General features: G+C 46.3%; 1 protein-coding gene across 1 annotated transcript in view; it reads right to left on the reverse strand.

Annotated features, from left to right (window-relative positions):
• Positions 1-16143: 16143 nt before the first annotated feature.
• The window catches only part of MCTP1 (multiple C2 and transmembrane domain containing 1), a 1759297-nt gene continuing 1751435 nt past the window's right edge, over positions 16144-24005 (reverse strand). The window contains exon 21 of the mRNA XM_086960921.1: positions 16144-16832. Coding sequence (XP_086817047.1) covers positions 16761-16832 — 72 coding nt within the window. The 3' untranslated portion in view covers positions 16144-16760. The remainder of the gene's footprint in view (positions 16833-24005) is intronic.

The following is a 24005-nucleotide window of genomic DNA, read 5'->3' on the forward strand; positions in this document are numbered from 1 at the left end:
TTCAGAGCTATAAATAGCTCGACCTAAAAACAGCTTTTGGGTGTTAGTCATTGTAAGGATATGCTAGCATTACATTTCTATATGTCCCACTTTTAAATACCATTCAGCCTTCTGGGCTACAAGGCCTACATAGGGGTGACTTTATAATATTTTAAAAAAAGGGTTTTATATTTTGACATGTTGGAGCACAGCGTTGCCAAATTTGGCATAGCACCACGCTTCAACATGTTTTGGGAAATATGTCTCCTAGTGTCCTCGCAGTCTAACACTAAATTCCAATTTGAGGCAGCCACGGTACTAGCTATAAACCCAGTACAAAAGCAGATTTCTTCAGCAATCAGACTGTGGATCCACATCAATTGTCTTGTTATCCTGTTCTCTCTTCTTCCAAGTGTGACCCAAGTGTTATATGTGAACCTAAAAGACTTATCAAGCCGGATGTGTCACTGTAGATTCAAAATGAATGCCCATAGGCCCCGCCATGCATATTCTGGTTAGTTCAGGTGAGTCATTTCTGTCCATTCAGGTCAGTCTATTGTTAGCTCTTGTGAAGTATTTCATACCTATTAACCCTTATTCAAGGCTAATTACTACCTGGGAACTGGCAAAGGCTAATGATAGTTAGCTTTTATCAGTTCAGGCAGGTAGGAAATATTTTTTATCCTTAATAACTATTTAATTTCAACTTTATCATTGAATTAGATTTTTAATAACTATTAAAAATAGATGTATACATATTTTTTAGCTAGTCCTAATTCTGAAATACAGAATTAGTAGTTTAATCTTTTCTACATAGGAATGTTAGGCCTGCAAAAGAGAACAATCATTTGCAATGCAATAGGTCTCGCATTTGGAAATTTTGAGCTATTGGGATTGTAAATGACAGATATTTTATTTACGTGTTGGTTTTGAAAATAGCGAAATTAATAGCTTTGTCATTTACAATGCTAATATTTTTAACTTTTGAAAACGTGACACCTATAGCATTTGTAATGCGTTGTATTTACATGACTTAGATGTATTAATATTACAAATAACAATGGCTTTTATTTTATATTTGATAATTAATACTTAAATAAAAGTTATTATAATTTATAATGGCAATAGCTTAAACTTTTGTAAATAACTTTTTGGAAGATTATGTTCAGTGTATTTTATTGTGATGAAAATCCAAGAACAGCAGTGAAATATTAACATCTTTTTGTGACATTTGTAATAAAGCTTAAAACATTGAGAGAACATATTAGAACTAGTTCTTGTTGAATGGTTGCAGAGACTGATGCTGTGGCGTTCAGTGGTGCTGAGTGATGCTGTGGCCTTCAGTGGTGCTGAGTGATGCTGTGGCCTTCATTGGTGCTGAGTGATGCTGTGGCCTTCAGTGGTGCTGAGTGATGCTGTGGCATTCAGTGGTGCTGAGTGATGCTGTGGCATTCAGTTTTCCTGTGGCGTTGAGTGGTGCTGAGTGATGCTGTGGTGTTGAGTGATGCTGTGGCGTTGAGAGATGCTGTGGCATTGAGTGATGCTGTGTCATTGTGTGATGCTGTGGCATTGAATGGTGCTGTGGTGTTGAGTGGTGCTGTGGTGTTGAGTGGTGCTGTGGCGTTGAGTAGTGCTGTGTCGTTGAGTGATGCTGTGGCATTGAGTAATGCTGTAGCGTTAATTGATGCTGTTGCGTTGAGGGATGCTGTGCGCTGAGTGGTGCTGTGGTGTTGAGTGGTGTTGTGGCATTGAGTGGTGCTGTGGCGTTCAGGGGTGCTGTGGCATTCAGTGGTGCCAAGTGATGCTGTGGCGTTGAGTGATGCTGTTGCGTTGAGTGATGCTGTGGCGTTGAGTGGTGCTGTGGTGTTGAGTGGTGCTGTGGTGTTGAGTGGTTCTGTGGCGTTGAGTCGTTCTGTGGCGTTGAGTGGTGCTGTGGCGTTGAGTGGTGCTGAGTGATGCTGTGGTGTTGAGTGATGCTGTGGGAAGGCAATAAGGAGGATAGATAGAGGGTAGGAAAGAGAAAGGAGAGAAGAGGGGTGAAAGAAGGGTTGGCGTGGAGATGCAGGATGATGAGGTGAAAGATCACTAAAGGGGTGTTGGACAGCACACATACCATCTGATGTACATATACATTGCTCTAAAACGTTGTGCCGATTGCTTTACTAGGATGGCTTAGCATATGGGCACTTGACCCAAGAGAGGGGCGCTCATTAAAATCACCTATTATAAGTTATTGGGTAGACCAGCATGCCATTCACTACACATAAGTTCTTTTGAGTATTTGGGTGCTACGATACTGCCAAGGTCACAGGTTAACGTAGCCAAAAATGTTTGTTCAGACAGCACGACTTTGCCATGCACTGTCAGCATTGTTTAGCACTGGGCAGCTGTCCATGAAGAACGTGAAATTACATCAAGTCAAGGTAAACTATAGTGCGTGCTCAGAGTGATTAAAAAAGCGTTGCCAAATCTCATATTTGTGCCATGAGTGAAATCAAGCATGACTCTGTGAGCAAACAAGCACTTTGAAGCATAACTCAATGTGTGTCTAAGTCTGCAGCTCCTAATTATTATGAGCTACATTAACTGTCCAAATGTTGTGCGCAACCATATTAATAATAAGCAGAATTCCCAACACAATTGCATTGTCTGCTTACCGATTTATGTGACCCATATGAAGCAATCCTCAAGGATTTGCTATGCCTTGTGCTGGCAACCGTCTGCAAAAAAGCAAGGGGATTCATTCGATCTAATCACTACAACATGTTATTAATGCTAGAGGGACCCGTGAGAGACAGGGCTTACCTAGCAAATAGTGGAGGGCTGCTCCTCCAACGTGCCGCTGTCCCTGCAGTCGGTGTCTATCGGAGTGTGTTTGAGCGGCCGATAACAAAACAAGCAATGGTGGAAAGCCCCACAGGGTATTTGACATACAGTCAAGCACTCTGAAAGATAGTGTCTTACTGTATTAATCCAAGTTGGCAAGATATCTTGCACACAACGGACACTGGGTGGCTCAAGCATCTGGCAGGTAGAGCAAGTCTCGGTATCCATTATGTAGCATAATTAATAAACTGCCCAAAAAAGAAGGTTCGTAGCATTGAAAGGCGAGGTTGAGTGTCGGTGGAAAGAGCGGCACAGTGATGGGAGACAGCCTATGTCTTAACTGTGGATTACAGTGGACAGAGAGCCTCCACCTACCCACCCATAGCCGCAAGCTGAAATTGCATCCGCGGGTGAGGGTTGCTTGGAGCAACACGCACGTGCGCTCCGCCCAGTGCCTCAAACCCTATTGTTGTGGAATCGGCATGGAGGGGGTTGTGAGGCAGCGTTGCCTGCCCTGAAAAGACCGGGATCGTAGTGTGTGCACAGAATAAAAGCCTAACAAAAGCAAGACGCGGGACCCTATGCTTAAGGCGTCCCGCATTGCAAACATAAATATAAATATATATATTTGTTAAATTAACCCGCATTTTAAAAAGAAGATGCGCTGGCTCTATTACGGATGTGCCACGCTATAAGATAATAAAATCATACAATGTTAAAAGAAATAGTACGTTGTGCGATCTAAACACATATATATTTTTGCTACATTAACCCGCATTTAAAGCACATCGTGCATGCTTCTGGAGCTTAACAAACAAGAAACCTGGTAGGAAAGAAGTAGTGAGAAAGAAGGCATAGATTGGCGGTGAAAGTCCGGAGGGAAAGTAGAGAGAAACGAAAGTAACAGGGTTAATCTTATAAAACACGCTCTTGGCATTGCTGTGGGGGGGGGTGGGTGGGCGGGTGAGCGGCAGCCTTTAATGTCTGGTGGTGTGAGAGACAAATGTTGGTGTGCGAGGCTTCCTTTCAAGTCGGGTGGGAGGGGCAGGGGAGCAAGCGAGTGGGAGGGAAAGAGCATATGGGGTATGAGTGAGGCCGAGCGCGCGCCTGGCGAAGCGTCACGCTTCAGTAGACAACATGCATCGGGAGGAATCCGATTGTTCAAGAGTGTTGTTTCCCCTACAATAGTTCAGAGCTATAAATAGCTCGACCTAAAAACAGCTTTTGGGTGTTAGTCATTGTAAGGATATGCTAGCATTACATTTCTATATGTCCCACTTTTAAATACCATTCAGCCTTCTGGGCTACAAGGCCTACATAGGGGTGACTTTATAATATTTTAAAAAAAGGGTTTTATATTTTGACAGGTCACAGTGCAAGCTTTGCACTGTTATAGTCAGGCTACAGTGGTAGGCCTGAAGCAATGTTTGCACTGCCACTGTAGAGGATGGCACAATAGGTGCTGCAGTCCACAAGTGGCATTCAACTTCCAACCCTTTGGGTACATTTCATACTACATACTAGAGATTTATAGACAAGTTTGATATACCTACTAGGAGTATGCCAATTCAACTCTGTTGAAATGGAGTTCTGTAGCCCAATAGCAGCATTTAATTTGAAGGTCCTGGGTACCTGTCATACCATATACTAGGGACTTATCAGTAAATTGTGAATGCCAACTAGGTATATTCCATTCTCACCATGTTTGAAAGGGAGAGCAAATGGGGCATTGGTTGGAACCAGCCAAGATGGTCGCACTTTGGAGGAGCTCTGCAGTGGCTGCTGAATTAACCCTGACTATCCGTCCTAATATCTGCTCGGAACTGCACTGAAGTACTGTATGGAGTGACTGGGAGCAGCTGGCAGTCGGGTAAGAGTGAATGCTGCTGTCCTGGGGGGCAACTGGAGTGGGGCAGATGACTTGAGTGTCAGGTACCTGCGCAGAGGTAATGTCCTGGCGGCCGTCTAAGATGAGGCGGCTCCCTCATCAAAAATTCGAAAGGACGGAGGTGAGTGTCCCAGCCAGATCCAATCACAGCACCCTGGTCCCGGCTTTGATTGAACCACATATCCCCCCCGTCCTGCCGACCTGGATGCAGAGGTATGTGAGGGGCCTATAGATGAGAAGCAGGCCTCATGTTGAAATCAGCGGCCTATGCTAACTTGACGTGAGAGAGCTGCACTGCTTCAATTGGCCTACAGGCGGCAAACGAGAACTATACAAGGTGGTGAGCTGCGACAGTGGCAGGTGGCCAGAGAGAGGGAGCCCGCGTAGCCAAAATCCGGGGCCCAGTATCATGGGAGGGATCTCTCCCGGCAGACACAACACTACTCAGGAGTTGCAGCATATAACTAGCTATACTGCCACCTGGGAGACACCTGCCAATGGTCTTACTGATGCAGCAGGCTGGGATAGGAGATCTGAGGACGTGAGGGGCCAAAGTGGTACAACACACTTGTGGCGGAGTAAAGACTGGACAGGGAGGCTGCCTCTCCTTCGGGGCTATGGTGAGGCCTAAAGGGACACCCCTCACTCGGTCTAACAAGATGGACAAGTACACAGTGCCCAGACAGTCCACGGATGCGCCTGCGCCGGTCGCTGAGCATTTAGAGGAGGTGGAGCCCTCCTGGGACCATGATGGTAGCCATCCACGACCTAAAGAACCCTAAATAGACACAGTGACAGTAGACATTACTCTCCTGATGGCATATTTTAAAAAGATGACAGAAAAGCTCACCACAGCAGAAACTCACATCAACCACTTACAGTCCACATCCAAAAAGGTAGAAGAGCAAGTCCAGTAATTAACAAAACAACATGAGGACATGGTGGCAAAACTTAAGAATCAAGAAGGTAGTGCTCGTAAAAACAATATCAGGGTGGTCAGGGTCCACAACAGACGGAAGAATCTGATATAGGCCTCTTTCTTAAGGACTTCATTGTAAAAACCTTGTGATACATGCGCCTCTGAAATTTCTATTCTGTCGAACAAGCACATTGGGCACTGACACCACCAACACCTGGTGCTCCTCCACCGACAATCACAGCCTGGATCTTCAACCATCGCGATCACTTGAGGGGGGTGACTTGAGGTGGTGCAGCACACTCCTGGAGGAGTAACAGACCCCTCACAGGCAGGCTGCATCTCCATTGGGGCTATGGTGAGGCCCAAAGGGACACCCCTCACTCGGTTTTACAAGATGGACAAGTACATGGTTTCCAGACAGTCCGTGGATGCACCTGTGCCGGACGCTGAGCATTTAGAGGAGGTGGAGCCCTCGTGGGGCACCTTAATGGCGGCCATCCACAACTTAAAGAGCGCCTTGGAACCCAAAATAGATGTCTTGACAGTAGACGTAACTCTCCTTAGGGCAGATAATGATTTTAAAAAGATGACAGTAAAGGTCACCGCAGCAGAAACTCCCATCAACCAGCTGCAGCCCACATCCAAAAAGGTGGATGAGCAAGTCCAGTATTTAACAAAACAACATTAGGTTATGGCGACAAAACTTGAAGACCCAGAAGGAAAAACTCATAGAAACAAGATCAGGAACTGACTACTGAGACTTTCATATTGCAGTTCAGAAGACACTATGCTATGTTAATGGGGTATAATGTACCACTTTCCGGCTCGATATGGCGGTGCAGGCCAACCCTAGTTTTGATGACTTGTAAGGGTGACAGGTACTCTACAAATTGGGGAAGTGGGCAGTTTCAAGCCTACAGAGGAGGGTAGGGATGTTATTTAGGGGAATTCAGTGTTGCTGTTATACAATGATTAGATTGCATGGTTTTCTTGACTTTAGCGCAGCTACACTAGATTACAGGGAATAGGGAAGATGGTCATTTGGTAGTGTAGGTATGGGGTATTCCACCTGTTTCGGGGGTGAGTCACACCTCAATTAGACATCACATGGAGTCCCGAGCGATGTCAGCCTTGAAGGTTGTAACATGAAACGTCGACGGCCTCTGTAATAAAATCAAACGTAGCATAGTCCTGCAGTATCTTCAGAGGTATGCCCCAGACTTAGGGGCATATTTACAAGCCCCTATTTCCACCATACCGTCACTTTTTTTGAAGTTGTGGTAGCGAAATGGGTTTTGCCTTATTTAAAAGGGAGCATTAAGCCACTTAACGTTAAGTAATGGTATCCTGTAAATAAGGCACCCTTTTGTGCTATACTTAGCTTGAAAGGGGTGTTGCGGTGGGTGTTCTGCCGCAACACCCATTGTTTTTGATTTTGCCCCATATTTACAAGGGTGGTGTAAATATGGGGCAGTACCAAAATTATGACTAGGGGAAAACCTGGTCTTACCATGGTGAAATGAGAGAAATGCTTTATTTCTCCTCATCTTTGCTGTTTCTATGTGTGCTGAGATGGGCAGCACACATAGAAACAGCAAAATGCCATTGAATGTTCCCTTTCTGCCCCAAACAATACAAAAAACAAATTTACGAGTTGCAACTACTATGTGTGCTGCAGAATTACCTTCCTGCACATAAACGATCTTACCCTGAAATGCAGGCACCATAGTACAATGGTGCAAGAGTGCCTGCGTTGGCGCTATGCAGCTAAATTTAGCACCAGCTAAAACGCAGGGCTGCACTGTATTGCTGTAAATACGGTGCAGCCCTGGGTTTCAGAAGTGACGGAGCGCGGCATTAAGCCATGAAGGCTAACGTCACACTCCGTCGCTTCATTGTACTCCTACAGGAGACTCATTTAAAAGGCAATCACTATATGGAACTCCATAGGTTTGGAAATACTCTCCTTGCCAATGCAGGTTTCACTTCGGGCTCCTGAGGTTCAGGGCATACCTATTAAACAAAAGTGCTGTTGCACCTGGCACGCCCCGCTTGACAGATATATATGCCAAACTGGATTGTAGCAAGGCCACACACACAACATATGTTCGGTGTACATACCACCCAGGCACCACGCTGATACATTACCAGCTCTCAGCTCCCTACTACTCAAAATGCCACTTGGCACTCTTATACTGGGGGTTGACATTAATGCTACTCTGGATCCAGAAATGCATAGGATATCTGGACCCCCCATGGTGTCTGCCCTGGCCCACTGCGGGACTTTGTGGACACAATGGGGCTGGTAAATTTGTGGCACGAACACAATCCGACAGCGTGACAGATCACACACATTTCTGTCATACACAGCAGCTACTCCTCTTTAGATCATATTTTCATCCACCGCACACAAACAGGCCGGTTTTGCTTTGCAAGGCATAGAGCACAGGGCATCTAGGACCACTGCCCGATGGAATTACTGCTTCAGGGCCCTCCCAGTGACACCACCTTGCCTCTCAGAATAGAATTATGGCATCTGAAAGACAAATCATTCACGGACAAGATAAGGGAACAGACAGATCAATATTTTCAGGAGAATGAGGGGACTGTTGACTCTGACTGCATCCTCTGGGGAGCCTTCAAGGCAGTAATTCGGGACCATGCTCAGACTCTGATAGGTGGGAAAAGGAAGAAACAACGATTAAGCTGCAAAGAGCTCGACAGGGAGATCACTCTACTAGAGTCTTGGGTATCGCAGAAGGGGATGACAAGCTCTCCCCTGGGTCATAAACTCTGCCTTAAACAACAAGAGCTCAAGGATCTAGCTGAAAGTACAGCCCGAACACACATAATAGTGACACAACGAAGACTCTATGATGTTAGAGATAAAGCAAACAAACTGATAGCCTGGTTAGAAAAGAGGGACAAGGAGAGAAACTGGCTCCTAGAAATCCAGCATCCTGGTGGGACTACCCACATAATGGGGCCGGACATAGCAGAGGCTTTTGCAACTTATTATGAGGCACTATACATGTCTTCTTCTGATAGGTCTGGGGACGACTGTGCTGACCTTCTAAGGGATCTCTCTCTCCCTACTCTATCTGCTTGATGCCCGAAAAAATAGAGGGGGGCCATCCGAGAATTGCAATCTGGAAAGATTGCGGGCCTTAATGGCCTGCCTGTAGAACTATACAAGGGTATAGCAGACAAAGCAGCGAAGCCTATGCCAAATATGTTTCAGGCAGCCAGGATAGAGGGTTTCTTGCCAGACAACTAGAGGCTGGCAGCTATTGTGGTTATCCCAAACAAAGGCAGGCCTCCTGAGGAATGGAGTTAATACAGGCCCAAATCACATCTGAACATGAAGTCCGAACAAGCTAAGGATAGTGATATCCTCTGTGGTCTGTCCTGACCAATCAGAATTTATGCCCCACAGAAGCACCCAATTAAATTTCAGGTGCTATACAGAGTGCTACACATGACCGCAGCCCAACAAATGGAGAAAGCCGTACAGCTGTTGCTGGACACTCAAATGGCATACAACAGCTTTGAGTGGCCCTATCTGTTCACAGTCTTGACTGAATTGGGATTTGTGGTGGATCAGACTTCTCCATTGACATCCAATAGCGAGAGTACATGTTAAAGGTACACTGTCCCGTTCATTTGCCCTGCACAAGGGCATGAGGCAGGGATGCTCACTGTCACCAATGATACTCGCATTGGCACTTGGGCCTCTGGTTACCTGGGTCCACCAGTACCTGCTCGTATAGGGCATTGCAAGAGAGGTACTATAGGAAGAACGACTCTCCCTCTACTCTAACGACATACTGCTATATGCTGCGCAGGCCCATCTGATGGTTGATAGGCTGCTGTACATCTTCCAGCTGTTTGGTAGCTATTCTGAAAATAAAATTAATTGGGATAAGTCCCTGATCTTTCCCCTTACTGAGTACATTCCTGCTCTGTCATCCAGGTGTACAGACCTGATGGTGAAAGATGGGTTCAGATATTTAGGCATCCCCATCGAAAGAAATGCAAACGCATTTCGGGTAAGAATTTACCCCTGCAGCTTGAAAAACTGCAGTACAATGTGGCCCACTGGAGGACGCTCCCACTATCCCTGATGGGTAAAGCTGTCCACTTTAAGATGATGGCCCTTCTGTGCTTGCTATCTATCATGCAGAACACCCCCTACAAAATACCAATAGACTTCTTCAAGAAGGTTAACAGTGAGTTGCGCAAACGTCTATGGGAAGGGGTAGTTCATGAATAGCACTACGTAATCTCCAGAGGGAGGTACTTGAGGGGGCCTGGTGGTTCCGGACATGCGGAAATATTATTGAACAACCCAACTGATTACATTCAAGGACTGGGTGTTCATGGATAGAGATGAACCCTCATATCTGGTGGATCAGTATAGGCAAAGGGAAGACGAGGCTCCCAGCAGTATTATACTGAAAGAGGCAGGAAGGAAAGCTGCCAACCCGCACTCAGACGGTGGTCCATACTTTGCATGAGGCAACTACATTTTGGGCTGGGAGGGCGGGCTAATGGAAAGGACCCCACAATGGGACAGCGACCTGCTGTGGGAGGTAGGGAACTTGAAGGGATTCCACAAGGCACTGATTTTATTTGAAGACTTGTGGGCAGAGTATCAGATGACAGACAATGAAAGGTTCCATTATCTGCAGTTAGGGCATGCATTGCAATGACATGTCTTGTAAGGGGAACATCTGTCAGAATCCATGCCTTTGGAGGACAGACTATTGCTTGATCCTATGATAGACAAAGCCAGCTCTCTAACTTATAGGAAGCTCCAGATCCTTTGGGAGCCCTGTGGGAGGTGGATCTGGGGCTACTAGAAGACGATGATTGGGTGAAGGCACTCCAGAGCCCTCTCGCAATAGCTATTTGTATCTGCTTACGCCTGATACAGCTGAGGATCCTCCACAGTTCCTATTCCTCTACAACAGTCATCTGACTAGGAGATGTGTTTAAGGGGAAACATCTTTTAGGACAAAGCCAGAATCACACGATGCCTTCACAGCGCTGGCAGCAGAACAAATGCATCTTTAGCACACTATTGTTCTGAACGCAGGTCGTTAAAACGACTTACTTTCGGGGTCGCAATGGTGGAGTGATGTTGGAATTAAAGTCCAACACCTTCCCTACTGTTGCGCAGACTGGAGTTGGAATAGTAAATTAAACTATTCCAATATCCAGCGCCCCCCTAAGGCAAGTTAATAAAACAACTTGCGTGCAGAACAAATGTGTGCTAAAGACAGATTCATTCACATGATGGAGTTCCTAAGGTATGCGTGAAAAACGCATGCAGAATTCCTTCATACATCCGACACTGACTTGTGCACTAGAGGCTGCATCTCAGTGGGATCATTTGTTCACATACTATGGGTTTTGTCCCAAAATACAAACATACAAAAGGGAGGTAATACAGGTCATGGCCCGAGTCATGAGCCTAGATGTCCCACTGGAGGCACAGTGGCATATCCTGTGTGTGATGGGGGAAGAGGTATGGCCCAAATACCACAAACTATCCCTGATGCTGGTGCCTGGATTGGCAAAAAAGAACATAGCAAAGGTGTGGGGAACATATCATCCTACAAGGGTGGTGAACTGGAAGGCGGACATGGATTGGTGTCAACAAGCTGAGAAGGTGGTCTATCAAAGTCGGGAAGCCTAAGACAGAAAGAAAGAGTATGGGGCACTATAGAGGCCAATGAAGGAGCACCCTAGAAGAACACAGCCAGGTTAATGAAGGGGCTTGAATGGGGTTTTGAACCGTGGCAAGATGTGCCTATTGTACAGTGGTATGCCTTTGCTGTTTATTTGACTTTAATGGACACTGAATATGCTGTGTTCTCCTATTCTTGCACTGCAAGTCAAGATTATACATGTTCGCATTGGTCAGCGTGTGCTGAGCAACAGTTTAATTAAAAAAAGAAAAGAAAGGGAGAGCACAAGCACTTTAGCACTGGTTAGTGGAGTTGATGTGTATAGATTTCTATAGCCAGCAAACATTTAGGTTCCAGCAAAAGGCAACAAATCAGGGGTGACCATATAGAAAAGGCAGATTTCTTACAAGTGAAATCAAAAAAATAGGTTTCCACATTTTAATCAACAGAACAAGCAGTTAATATATGTCTGACATGCAAACCATTCTAATTTCTATTACTTTCAATAAAATTGCATATTTTCAAAATGCTTGATTAAATGTTTAAGCAAGAGTACATACAAGATGTAAAGACCTGTGATATTTAGATATTGTGAATCCACTTAAACCGTTCTGAAGCAAGATAACTAGCTCTGGCTCAATTTGGCATATTCCAAAAAGCTTAAGCATATAAAAACTCAAGCAGAGTTGAAAGTGAGTACTTGTTGGAAACTGTCCATTTCGGCAGGGTCGCCCTATATCTTTGCCTTCTGTTTCTGAGACAGTTTTTATTTTGGACATAGAACTAAATAGATTGTGTACTGGAAGAGGACCTTTCAAGTACAAAATACATGGGTAAGACCTAAGATAATAATTTTGAAACTTGGTATGCATGCTGAACATTGCAGACACAGGCGAGTGTGAAAATTGAAAAACAAATAACTTCAACATTCTTTGTGTCAGAATAAATTAGGCATATTATTATGTCACAAAGTCCTGTCTAACATTGCTACTATTTAGGTTTTACTGACAAAATCAGTTTGTGGTGGCTTTGGTACACCCATATATAACATCCATGTAATGTCCTCTTAATGCAAAGTAACACAAAGTGCTATTTTTGGAACAATTTGCCAGAGTCACTTCGGAAAGAAACAAATCTTCTGAGGTTCAGGAAGCAGTTAAAAACTTTGTTATTTAAGAAGGCATTTGATCTAGTTAAATAAATCCTATTATAATTTCCCCTGATCATCCTAGCCTCATGTATTGTTGCTGCTGTTTGTTTTAAGCGCCTAGAGACCTGGTGGTGAGTTGGCGCTATAAAAGACCAAGTTAACAATACCAATAACAATAACAATTTTTTTGCTTTTTAAAACACTTTTAAGTACATAAACTGCTTTACTACTATAGAAAGGAAAAAACGTCATTACTTTGCACTAATTAGCATGAATTTTTATGACTTTTCACCAGCATAAAGCCAAGAGAAATGTGTCCTAAGTGATTACGATGATAGCGTCTACCACAGCCATTTAGGTCACAGCTCTAAGGAGTCTGGGAGGAAGCAAAGGGGTTCTATTATAAAAACTCGCAAGACACTAGAACAATGATCAAATTTAAAAAAAGAAATATGAAGGAAAGTAAATCGCATAACATTTCACATTTAATGGTGCTTAGAAAACATTGGTAGAACAGACTCCAGGACATCAGAAAAAAACAAATACTACTTCCACAGTTGAGACCCAGTAAACCCAGTATGCCAAATGTCTCACCAGAGTCTAAAAATGTGCCAATACAATATATTTTACTGTTAGATTAAAAATACATAAAACTTGAGTATGTAATACAAAAGAATTGATTGCTGGCATAGCTTACCATGAGATGCAATGGTGTCCTCAAGGATGGCGGTTATCTCTGCCCTTGATTCTGACATCCATTCACGGCTAATGACTGCACCCACCTGCACATAGGTGTCAACTTCTCCTGGATTTTAGGACCGCCACCAGTTGCCAATGCAGTCATCAAGTTCTTGGCCTGCTACTTCTTAGTCCTGAGCTTGTGGTCATGCAACCTTTTCTTACACTCCTCCACAGTCCTTCATGTTGGTGCCACAACATTGACTTTGTCTACAAGTACCCTCCACAGGGTAGCTTTCTTAGATAGTGGGAGTTTTGAGATGACAACCAGAAATTGTTCTTGTTTTTTTTCAACTCAGAAATCAAATCTCATTCTCCTTCCGGATAAAGTTAAGCTTTCTTTTTCTCTAGTCTCCTGAGTCCCCCCTCCGTGTTGCTAAGTGACCTCCTAGCTAGTAGCGTCTTACTGGCTTGCCATCTTGTAGCATTCAACAACCCAGTATGCATCAGACTTTCATCAGTTCTGAAAGTGCAGTGCGATGAAAGAATGTCTTATTGTGCCACACATATACACTTTGCACCAAGCATGATGAATTATGTTATGCTGCATTGCGCTTGCGAGATGCTCAGTAAATACGGTGCAGCCCATGCAGATGCTCAGTAAATACGGTGCAGCCCATGCCAAAATAAAGTTGCACAACACAGTGCAACTTTTATTCATGCAATGCAGCACCAATTGACTATTTATGAATCTGGCCTTGAGTATCTAGAATGCCTTAGAGCTGGACCATTGAAGATAGTTCAAATACATAAACAATTATTGGCACCTAAGTATACCTGATTTTCCATACCACCAGCACACTGAAATCTCTGAATGATAGCATCTATCTTGAACCACTCATCATTTCTATCCCTACCTCAAAGAGCAGTAATAGTGGGCACGCCTGTCGGGTGCCCCTCCCAGTAGGGAACTGGAGTGACAGGATCCCATTCAGCAAAGCCCTAAGCACGGGTTGTTTGTAGCAGAATTGTAAGTACTTCAAGAACATAGGGCCTACATTTTTTCTTAATGGCAGTGAACAAATTATCTCACTCCAACGTAAAGAGTGGTCTTTAGAAATGCAGGTGCTCAGTCTGAGATAGGGAGAACTGGTTATTGCTTGTTATAATGTTCACTGATGCTGTCCGAGGGTGTCTGGCTAGTATGATGATGAGAAGATGAAAAGGTTAAGTGAATTTATTTACTTACAGCCTTGCCTTTGAAGGACCCATTGACATATCTCCTCCAATTGTACCACCCCCCAACCCCATCTTGGCCTCTTTACTCAGATGATATGCAAAGGAATCACCTTTATGGTAAAACATTTAAGATGATAGCATGTCAAGGGTGTTGGATTGAGTTTGTTTCTGGGCTCACATTATGCACTTTCTTGAATGTAAACGTACTCCTACTTTGTAAATCCTTAATCAGACAAGTACTTGGTTTTCTAACAAAGTGCTCATTTAGCATTTCGACAGGCTTCTATCCCAATTTTCTCTTTTTAGATCTTGCATACAGCCAACAGTAGATTTCTGCTGGAATCCTCATGTGACCTACACACTTACGTTCACAGAAGAGTGGGCTTTTGGTCAGGCCCCTTCAGTAATTGGTTGTTGGTATTTCTTAAACTATTCCATTGGCTGGTTTGTTGTCCTCAAAGCCATGGCATTTTGTAGAGGTTTACAAGGGCTCCAAGTAATCTCCTGTGGTAGCCACTCCACTGTTCTGCTGCTAACCTGACCCTGACTGACTCTGTCCCACTCCACACCCCGAACTCCCAGCCCCACTCCCCTGTGTAGGATGTGCAGTGCTCGATTTGTTAAAAGAAATCATAATAATAAGTGCCAAGGCTCTTCTTGTTAGGACACTGTAACTTACATCACTCCTTGCCCCTGCCAGCGCTGCTAATGGCAGTAACAACACAACTACTAACCATTACACTACTACAAGTGTGACAATTCTGACTATTTCAAGCCTCCATAGCTAAAAGAATTGCTTTGGCAGAAGGTAATAGTCATTTCTCGTGTAAATTAAATTAATAATTACCAATTGTTGTGGTCATCTCTAAATTAGCCAGACAGCATCACCTTGTGCCAAGCGCCATGAGACTCTTCGGATGTGATTTGTGCGCGATACAAATGTCCTTGACTTGACTTGTGCAGACTGTCACAAGCATCGGTGTTGGCCATTAGGTGGCAATGCCAAGCACCCGAAACCACTGGCTCAAATTAAGCACTGATGGAAGTGCCCCTACTGCCTCTCTGCTGCTACTTGCTATCAGGCACCAGCACACTCAGCCTTTTGACTTTACCAATGCCTGTTGAATTGCGTTTCAAGCATTGTCAAAGTCAAATTATTTCAAAATGGCCTCAGTGCATGCGGCCATGCGCAGCAACACCTGGTCAACAAAACAGACCTATTGGCTTTGCCAATGCTTGTTTCTACTTAGATTCCCAGACAGGAAGACAATCGGACTTGTGGTGTATCAGGTATACAGTCCATATTAGCAACTGCAAAGGCCAAATGACGTTTCTTTTACCGGCGTAGCACACCTGGGAAAACAGCCCCAGCATCTGCTTCACAGAAGCCCCCACAACGTCTTGCTTCCTGTGATCAGTGGTTACACCCCAGGGCCCCCCTCCTGTGATCAGTGGTTACACCCCTGGGCCCGCCCCCGAAACATGATGATAAAAATCTGCGTATCCAATGTTGCTGTTGTACAGGCAACCCTTTCATAGACACAGGTGCTAGTAACCCGACACAAATGTTTAACCAATACAGGCTTGATTTGATTAGAATTCCATTTTCAAGTGAAGCGTGGAACTAATTTGTTTAATCAGTCCGCGCTAATCCCAGTGATAGCAGACACTTTAAACCAAGCTGTCAGCCGGGATCCCGCCAATCCACTTTCCAGGGTGTTGTAACACGGAGCAGACAGTGCAGAACAAAAGAGGCGGCTGGAAGCAGAATGAGAGGCGTTTTTGCACCCGATACTTTATTCTTTTAGAAATGCACGTAGCTCTGCTCAGTCGGACAGTGGTGTCCAGCAGGCCCTCCTCCCCCTTTCCCTCAAAGTTGGCATGCGCTAATTTGGTCATAACTCGTCAAAGTACACTTTAGAATAACCCGTTTTCAATGTGAACTGGGGAGAAAAGGGCACAATTCAATTATGAACTACTAGAATAAAAAACGAATTTTCTTGCATAAAAAAGTATACATGATTAGGCTATATATACCGTTTGCAGATGTCACTGGTCATGCATGCCTCAGTCTATTGATCAGCAGAACTCAAAACGTCTACCGGTGTGTAGGGTACGTCACTGATTGCATCACAGTACCAGCCACGTTCTCTATGGGGTTCGTAAAGCAGAACTCAAAACTTTCCAAAAAACTTATCAAATGTGTTCTGTACAATGGCAGGTGTATGTTCAGCGGCGCGAGCCTTTGTACAATATTTACAAATGTTCTCCGTGATGGTGGAAGCAGGAAGAAGCGGAAACGACATGAAGAAAGGACACGCTGCTCGGCCTGGCGCCCCTCGCTGCTCCATCTCCGACCCAAAGCAGATGCGTCCGCCTCGGAGCTGGCTAGCCCGGGTTGTTTTTCTTCCTCTTGCTCGGGCTCTGGCTGGGATCCTGTTTCAGTTCGTGGTATTGCACCTGTTTAAACACAGAAGTTCAGACAGAGAGATTGGTCAGGTGGCCACGGGCTGGCAAAGGAGAAAATAGAGATGGCTGAAGAGATCTTGTCCTGGGAAAGAGAAAAGCGAACCCTCCGAGCTGTATGGAATCTGCAGCTGGGGCGCGCACACAAAGGGATGATAGACCAGGGGTAGGAATGGAAAAAAAACCCAGGCTGCAGCGGTTAAATCCTGCCAGGAAGCAGCTAGGAGAGGCTTTTCTTTAACCCACAAGATAATGCATTTGTAAACAAACAACCTCAAACAAAAAGCCGAGAGAATCCTCCTTTATACACTTGGGAATGTTTGCATTTAGCCAGCATAATTTTTAGATTCTAAAAACATGAGAGCCAAATTTAGACACATCTTTTACAAACAACCACACAGCCAGTGTCACAAAATGGTAAACGTTCCATTTTCACTATACACATTAGTGAGGGCACAAACACACACACACACGTTGCCTTTCAGAAGGTCCTTAACTTATCCTTGCTCCTGTTTCTCCCAGTGCAAGCAGAGCAGTTGTACCAGTTTACGTTTGCGGCTGTGCCCTGTGACAGAAGTGCCACCAAATGCATAGGAGATAAAGCTGTTAGACAAGCTGCTGGTAACTTAAGGATGAGAAAATCTTAGGACTAAGGAGGATGTTACATTAATTGTCCTCTGTTACTTATCAACATATAAATAGACACTGGTGTTTACAAAAAAAATCAAGAACGGTTTGGTATATATTCCCGCACTTTGTATAGCTTCCAAAAGAATCCAAATGGTGCTCACTCCCCGGGCCAACCGTCTTAAAAAGACCCACATAAGCAAAAATAAGAATTATTGGAGGGTGCCATATCTACTTTGCCCTAAAGAAGTCCCTGTAATTGCGGCACGAAACACGTTGGCCATGGTTGCTGCTTCACATGAATCAAGAAAATAAAGAATACGTCTTTGTTGGACTTGGCCCTTTTTGCAGCGTCATCCCAGAACTTTTTGCCTTCCTCCTATTTTTTCTGACTTGTTGTTAGTGGTTTTATGTCTCTGGGCACTTTATCACTGCTGATCAGTGCTAAAGTGCATGTGCTCTCTCTTGTAAGATTGGTCTACACCTGTTTGGCATATTTAATTTACCTATAAGTCCCTTGTACAGTGGTATCTCATATACCCAGGGCCTGTAAATTAAATGCTAGTAGAGAGCTTGTAGCGTTGCTTGCGCCACCCACCGAAGTAGCCTTTCAAACCTGTCTCTGGCTTCTGCCCCTGCAGGGCCTGCGCGCACAGTTTACTACCCCCTTGACGTGGAATATTAAGTGGTTTCTACGTCTACAACTCCCCTTTTACTACAAATCAGTCTCCTTTAAGGTAGGTCCTAGCTAGCCCTATGGGCAGGGTGCAGTGTAGGTAAAAGGTAGGACATGTGCCTTAACTGTATGGCATGTCCTGGTAGAGACACATAGCCTAATTGGTTTCTCACTGCTGTGAGGCTGCCCTGTCATGGGGATGCATTGGGGATTCCCTGGTATGTGCTTCAGTGGTAATTTCTGATCTGAGAGGGGTAGCATGACCATGTTTGGTATGTTTGGAATAGTAGGATACATCCTGCTTATTGGTGAAATCAGATTTATTATTACTATTTTATAAATGTGATTTTTAGAAGTGGGCATTTCTGTGTGCTTATGTGACTTTGTGCTTCTGCTGGTTTGTGAATTGACTCTGGTTTTGGACTGACAAGGACAGGGGATGTGAATTCTCTTCAGACAGCCACTGGGAAAGTTGAGGTTTGACCTGCCTTTCCTGAATGAGTCAGGGCTGGGCTGAATAGACCGGGGCTGCATATAGAGTGGTGGGATGAGATTTGCCTTGCACCTGAATAGGCCTTTTCTGCTCTGAACAATGCTGTTTCCACCTCCTGCCAGGAAACAACACCAGTGAGGACTGAACTGGTTTGGACTGGGCTCAGAGCCCTCTGCCTGAAGAGAACAAAGACTTTGTGCACTATAAATAAAGGGGCTGTGACCCCATGTTTGGTGGAAAATAAAAAGACACTGCGTGGAACCAGAGGATTGCTGTGCTGCCAGGGAAGGCAGGGAGACACCACAGTGACTTTGCCTTGTGGGTTGATCTGCTAGAGGGACTGCGTCAGTGCCTAAGGACCCTGTCTGCTGGCCTGCTTTCCTAACCCTGAGTGCCCCATTGCTCTCAAAGGAGCCCAGCACGAACCGAGCGCTGTTGACTGCTCCTGAGGGCTGCTCTGGGCTGGAGAGAACATAGCGCTGGCGAGCACGGCATGTTCCCTGTTTCGTATCTCGGTGGTACGGACAGGCTGAGCACTTTATCTGGTTTTCCCCAAGAGCGCATGGGGAGCGCTGTATTCCCTCATGTGAAGAAGAGGGAAGCAACAACTGTTTTTCCTTCCTGAAAGCACCCGGTGAGTTCTGTGCTGGGCGAAACTGCTCTCCTCAATGGGGCTTAGGGTGAGGCAGCGCCGAGAAGTTGAAGTGGGGCTGCTCCTAAAGTTGCTGGGGTACTAGGCATTGCCTAGCAACCTCTCGGAACAGTGTAGTAGCTCCATTGGCAATGTTAGATGGAGGTGGGGCCCAACCGCCAAAGAGAACCAGAGCCTCGCAGGATCCAATCTACCATCTCCTGCCTGAAAAGAAGCTCAGGAGACTACCAGGATGAACCCCCTTAGTAAGGTACCTCTCCTATGAGGAAGGCCGGAGAGAGGGTAATGGCCACAGCGGAGACTTCGCTCTGAAGCAAGCCAGTTGTGGAGGTTTCTTCCAGAGTCTGGAGGATCCGTCGTTATTGATTCAGCAGCCCACGCGACCGAAGGGCTCCAGACGTGCTGCAACACCATCAGTACCAGGTGAGTGGCGGGAGCTCCTGGATGGACCGGAGCAGTCCCGCATTTTCCTCAACCTCAGCGGACCAGCCGGTCCCAGTGCACTGCCCAATCTCCTGGTGGATGTGACATTGAGACCTTTGTTTTGTGACTGGGTTGGCTAGCAGTCGCCCCTGCAGTCCCCTTGGTCCACAGGAAAATGGAGTCTCCCCGCATGATTGGTAGTGTTTGGGCGCCCCACCTGGGTTGGTACACACTTAGGAGGGGCGCCGAAGGGTCACTCTTCAAACTGACACACGTGCTGCCTTAGCCCACAGATGACCGTTATCACGATAAAAGGCACGACTGAGGTTAGGTGCTCTACGTGTTTAGGGGGTACGACCAGGCAAAGTGGAGCAAGAGTGCAGGAACCCTGCACCTTATGTGGTCATGATGATATTGGGAGGATATGATTCCTTGATGTGATATTGTCACTGTATTCCATTCCCTAATTATGATTTAGGTGTAAACCTAATTGCAGGTTATGCATGATTGGCCGCATTTTATGCCCTAAAATGTTATGTGCAGGAGCTGCAGGATAATTCCCCAGTGTTAGTGGTTTGGTAACCTGTGCAAGCTAGGAGTATCTACTCTGTTATGTGTATAATGATGGTGGTTTGGTAACCTGTGCAAGCTGGTAGTATTTCCTCATTGCACTACATGTTCGGTTATGACAATTGCTCGATTGGCAAAGTGAGGGCCCGATTCACAGAACTAACGTAAGACAAAATCCTAAACGTACTACTTTTGGTATTCACAGAATGCACTTACTACTTTTGGTATTCACTGAATGGATTTACGACTACTAACTTTACATACGCACTCGGGCTGGAAATTCCGGCCCGGAGGCAGAGCTTCCGGCTTGGAGGCGGAGCTGGCGGCCTGGACGCGGAGCTTCCAATCAATCATCAATCAATCAGTCCACTTGTAAAGCGCGCTACTCACCCGTGAGTAACGCGCTGGGAGAGGTGAGGGGGGGGGGGTGCCGCTACTGCTCGAAGAGCCAGGTCTTGAGGTGTTTCCTGAATGTGAGGTGGTCCTGGGTCAGACGTAGGTGGGCGGGGAGGGAGTTCCAAGTCTTGGCCGTCAGGAAGGAGAATGATCTTCCTCCGGCGGTGGTTCTGCGGATTCGTGGGATGGTGGAGAGGGCGAGGCTGGCGGAGCGGAGTTTGTGAGTTGGAGTGTAGAACGTGAGGCGGTTGTTGAGGTATTCGGGGCCTATGTCGTGGAGCGCTTTGTGAGCGTGGGTGAGGAGCGTGAACATGATCCTTTTGTTGATGGGGAGCCAGTGCAGGTCTCTCAGGTGGGCTGATATGTGACTGTGGCGGGGGATGTCGAGGATGAGTCGTGCGGATGCGTTCTGTATGCGTTGGAGTCTTTCCTGGAGTTTGATTGTGGATCCTGCGTATAGGGCATTCCCGTAGTCAAGTCGGCTGGTGACGAGGGCCTGGGTGACCGTCTTTCTAGTTTCAGTAGGAATCCACCGGAAGATCTTACGAAGCATGCGCAGGGTGTTGAAGCATGAAGATGAGATGGCGTTAACTTGCTGGGTCATCGTGAAAGAGGAGTCCAGGATGAATCCCAGGTTGCATGCGTGGTCAGTGGGTGTCGGTGCGGTGCCTAGTTCTGCGGGCCACCAGGAGTCGTCCCAGGCGGATGGGGATGGTCCGAGGATGAGGACCTCCGTCTTGTCTGAGTTCAGTTTCAGACGGCTGAGTATCATCCATTCTGCAACGTTTTTCATTTCTTCCTAGAGGATGAGTTTGGTGGTGGCTGGGTCTTTGGTGAGGGAGAGTATCAGCTGGGTGTCGTCAGCGTATGAGATGATGTTGAGGTTGTGTTTGCGTGCGATGGTGGCGAGGGGGCTCATGTAGATATTGAAGAAGGTTGGGCTGAGCGATGAGCCTTGGGGTATGCTGCAGATGATCTTGGTGGGCGCGGAGCGAAAGGGAGGGAGGCGGACTCGCTGGGTTCTATCGGAGAGAAAAGAGGTGATCCAGTCCAGGGCTTTGCCTTGGATCCCGGCATTGTGGAGGCGGGTTATTAGGGTGCGACGGCAGACTGTATCAAAGGCGGCTGAAAGGTCTAAGAGAATGAGGGCGTTAGTTTCTCCGTTGTCGAGTTGGGTCCTGATGTCGTCGGTGGCTGCGATGAGGGCGGTCTCGGTGCTGTGGTTGGCTTGAAATCCGGACTGGGATGGGTCGAGGGACCCATTGGCTTCGAGAAATGCGGTCAGCTGTTTGTTGACGATCTTCTCAATCACTTTCGCCCGGGAAGGGAAGAAGAGAGATGGGGTGGACGTTTTTGAGGTCTTTGGGGTCCGTTGTGGGTTTCTTCAGTGGGGCATTGATCTCTGCATGCTTCCAGCTCTCTGGGAAGGTGGTGGACACAAGGGAGTTGTTTATGACGTTCCGTAGGTGGGGAGCGATGATGTTGTCGGCTTTGTTGAAGATGTGGTGAGGGCATGGGTCGGAAGGAGAGCCGGAATGGATGGTGTTCATAGCGTGGGCGGTGTCTTCGGTGCTGATGGGAGTCCAAGCGCTGAGGGGGGTTGTAGGGGGTGTTGGTTCGGTGGCTGGGGGTGGAGTCTGGGCATGGAAGCTGTTGTGGATGTCGGCGATCTTGCGGTGAAAGAACGTGGCGAGGGAGTTGCAGAGGTCTTGTGACGGTGTGATGTCGTTGCTGATGGCGTTGGGATTGGGGAGCTCTTTTACGATGCTGAAGAGTTCCTTGCTGTTGTGTGTGTTGTTTGCCAGCAGTTCTTTGAAAGATGTCTTTTTGGTGGTGCAGATCAACTGGTGGTGTTTGCGGGTGGGGTTCTTGAGGGCTGTCATGTTTTCTGTCGTCTGTTCGCGGCACCAGGTTTTCTCGAGGGATCTGCAGGATTTCTTTGATTCTTTGAGGTCGCCGGTGAACCATGTTGTTTTCCTGTTGCCGCGCTTGCCTGGCGGGTTCTTCAGTGGTGCAAGGGCGTCAGCGCAGTCAACTATCCACTGTGTGAGGTTGCGGGCTGCGTCTTCGGTGTCAGTGGTGGTGATGGGTGGGTTCTGGCTCAGTGATGTGGTTAGCTGGTCTGCGGTGTTTTTGTTCCAGCATCTACGGGGATCAGTTGCGGGTGGTGGTGAAATGTGGTCTTCTTGAAGGTGAAGTGGATGCTGCTGTGGTCGGTCCAGTGTAGTCATGTGGAGTGGCTGAAGGCAACGTGGCTGCTGGCAGAAAAGACGGGGTCGCCCAGAGGCGGAGCTTCCGGCCCAGAGGTGGAGATTTCAGCCATGGCTAAATCCCCACCTCTGAGCCAGAAGCTCCGCCTCCAAGCCGGAAGCTCCGCCTCTGGGCGCAAGCTCTGCCTCCAAGCCGGAAGCTCTGACTCTGGGCCAGAGTTTCCGGCCCGAGTGTGGACGTAAAGTTAGTAGTCGTATATCCGTTCTGTGAATACCAAAAGTACTAAGTTCATTCTGTGACTATCAAAAGTAGTACATTTAGGATTTTGTCTTAAGTTAAATCTGTGAATCGGGCCCTGGTTCTGTAATCTGTGACGTCATGACAAGTGTCTAGTGGCACAGTGCTTTATGGGATTGTGGTCTAATGTGTTTTGTGAATAATACAAAGAATATTTTTATATTACCTTGTGTGGAGTCTCTTTTTGTGGTGTGCCTAGTATGTCACTGTTGTGTGAGTGTGTTGCGCAAACGCTTTACACATTGCCTCTGCGATAAGCCTGACTGCTCTTCCAAGCTACCAAGGGGGCAGCATGGGTTATCTTCAGTGTGTAAATCCCTTTACCTGACTAGAGTGGTGGGCTCTGCCTGGCTTAGGTGCATACCCTAGCCCGGTGGTGCCCAAACTTTTTTGACCTACGGCTTTTTGACCAATTGGCCATTGGCCGTGGCTCCCCTTTGCAATACTTTTTTTTTGTGTGGGTGTGTAAATGAAAGTAATCCTGGCCTCGGTAGTTCATCCATTTTAATCCCTGAAAATAATTGGGATGAAGGTAGGGAGAATAGTGCGTGTAATGCAAAGATATGGCTGCTCTCTCGCTCGACAATATTTGTGCACCCTCAGGCGGTTCAGTTAATCCATCTGTTTGCTGTTCATGTGCGCTCAAACTGAAGCTGGACACATCCAGCCGAATCCAGGGGCACTGGGGTGCTGCGGCACACAGTTTGGGAACCACTGGGCTAATAGTTCCTTACATCTGTTAGTGATCCACATAGAATACAGTGAGGAATTGCAATGGCTTGTTCAATTTGTGATTTTCCTTTCATATCACGACAAGTCAGT

The sequence above is a fragment of the Lissotriton vulgaris genome, chromosome 3_1, assembly GCF_964263255.1.
Source record: "Lissotriton vulgaris chromosome 3_1, aLisVul1.2, whole genome shotgun sequence".
In the NCBI taxonomy this organism is placed as follows: Eukaryota; Metazoa; Chordata; class Amphibia; order Caudata; family Salamandridae; genus Lissotriton; species Lissotriton vulgaris.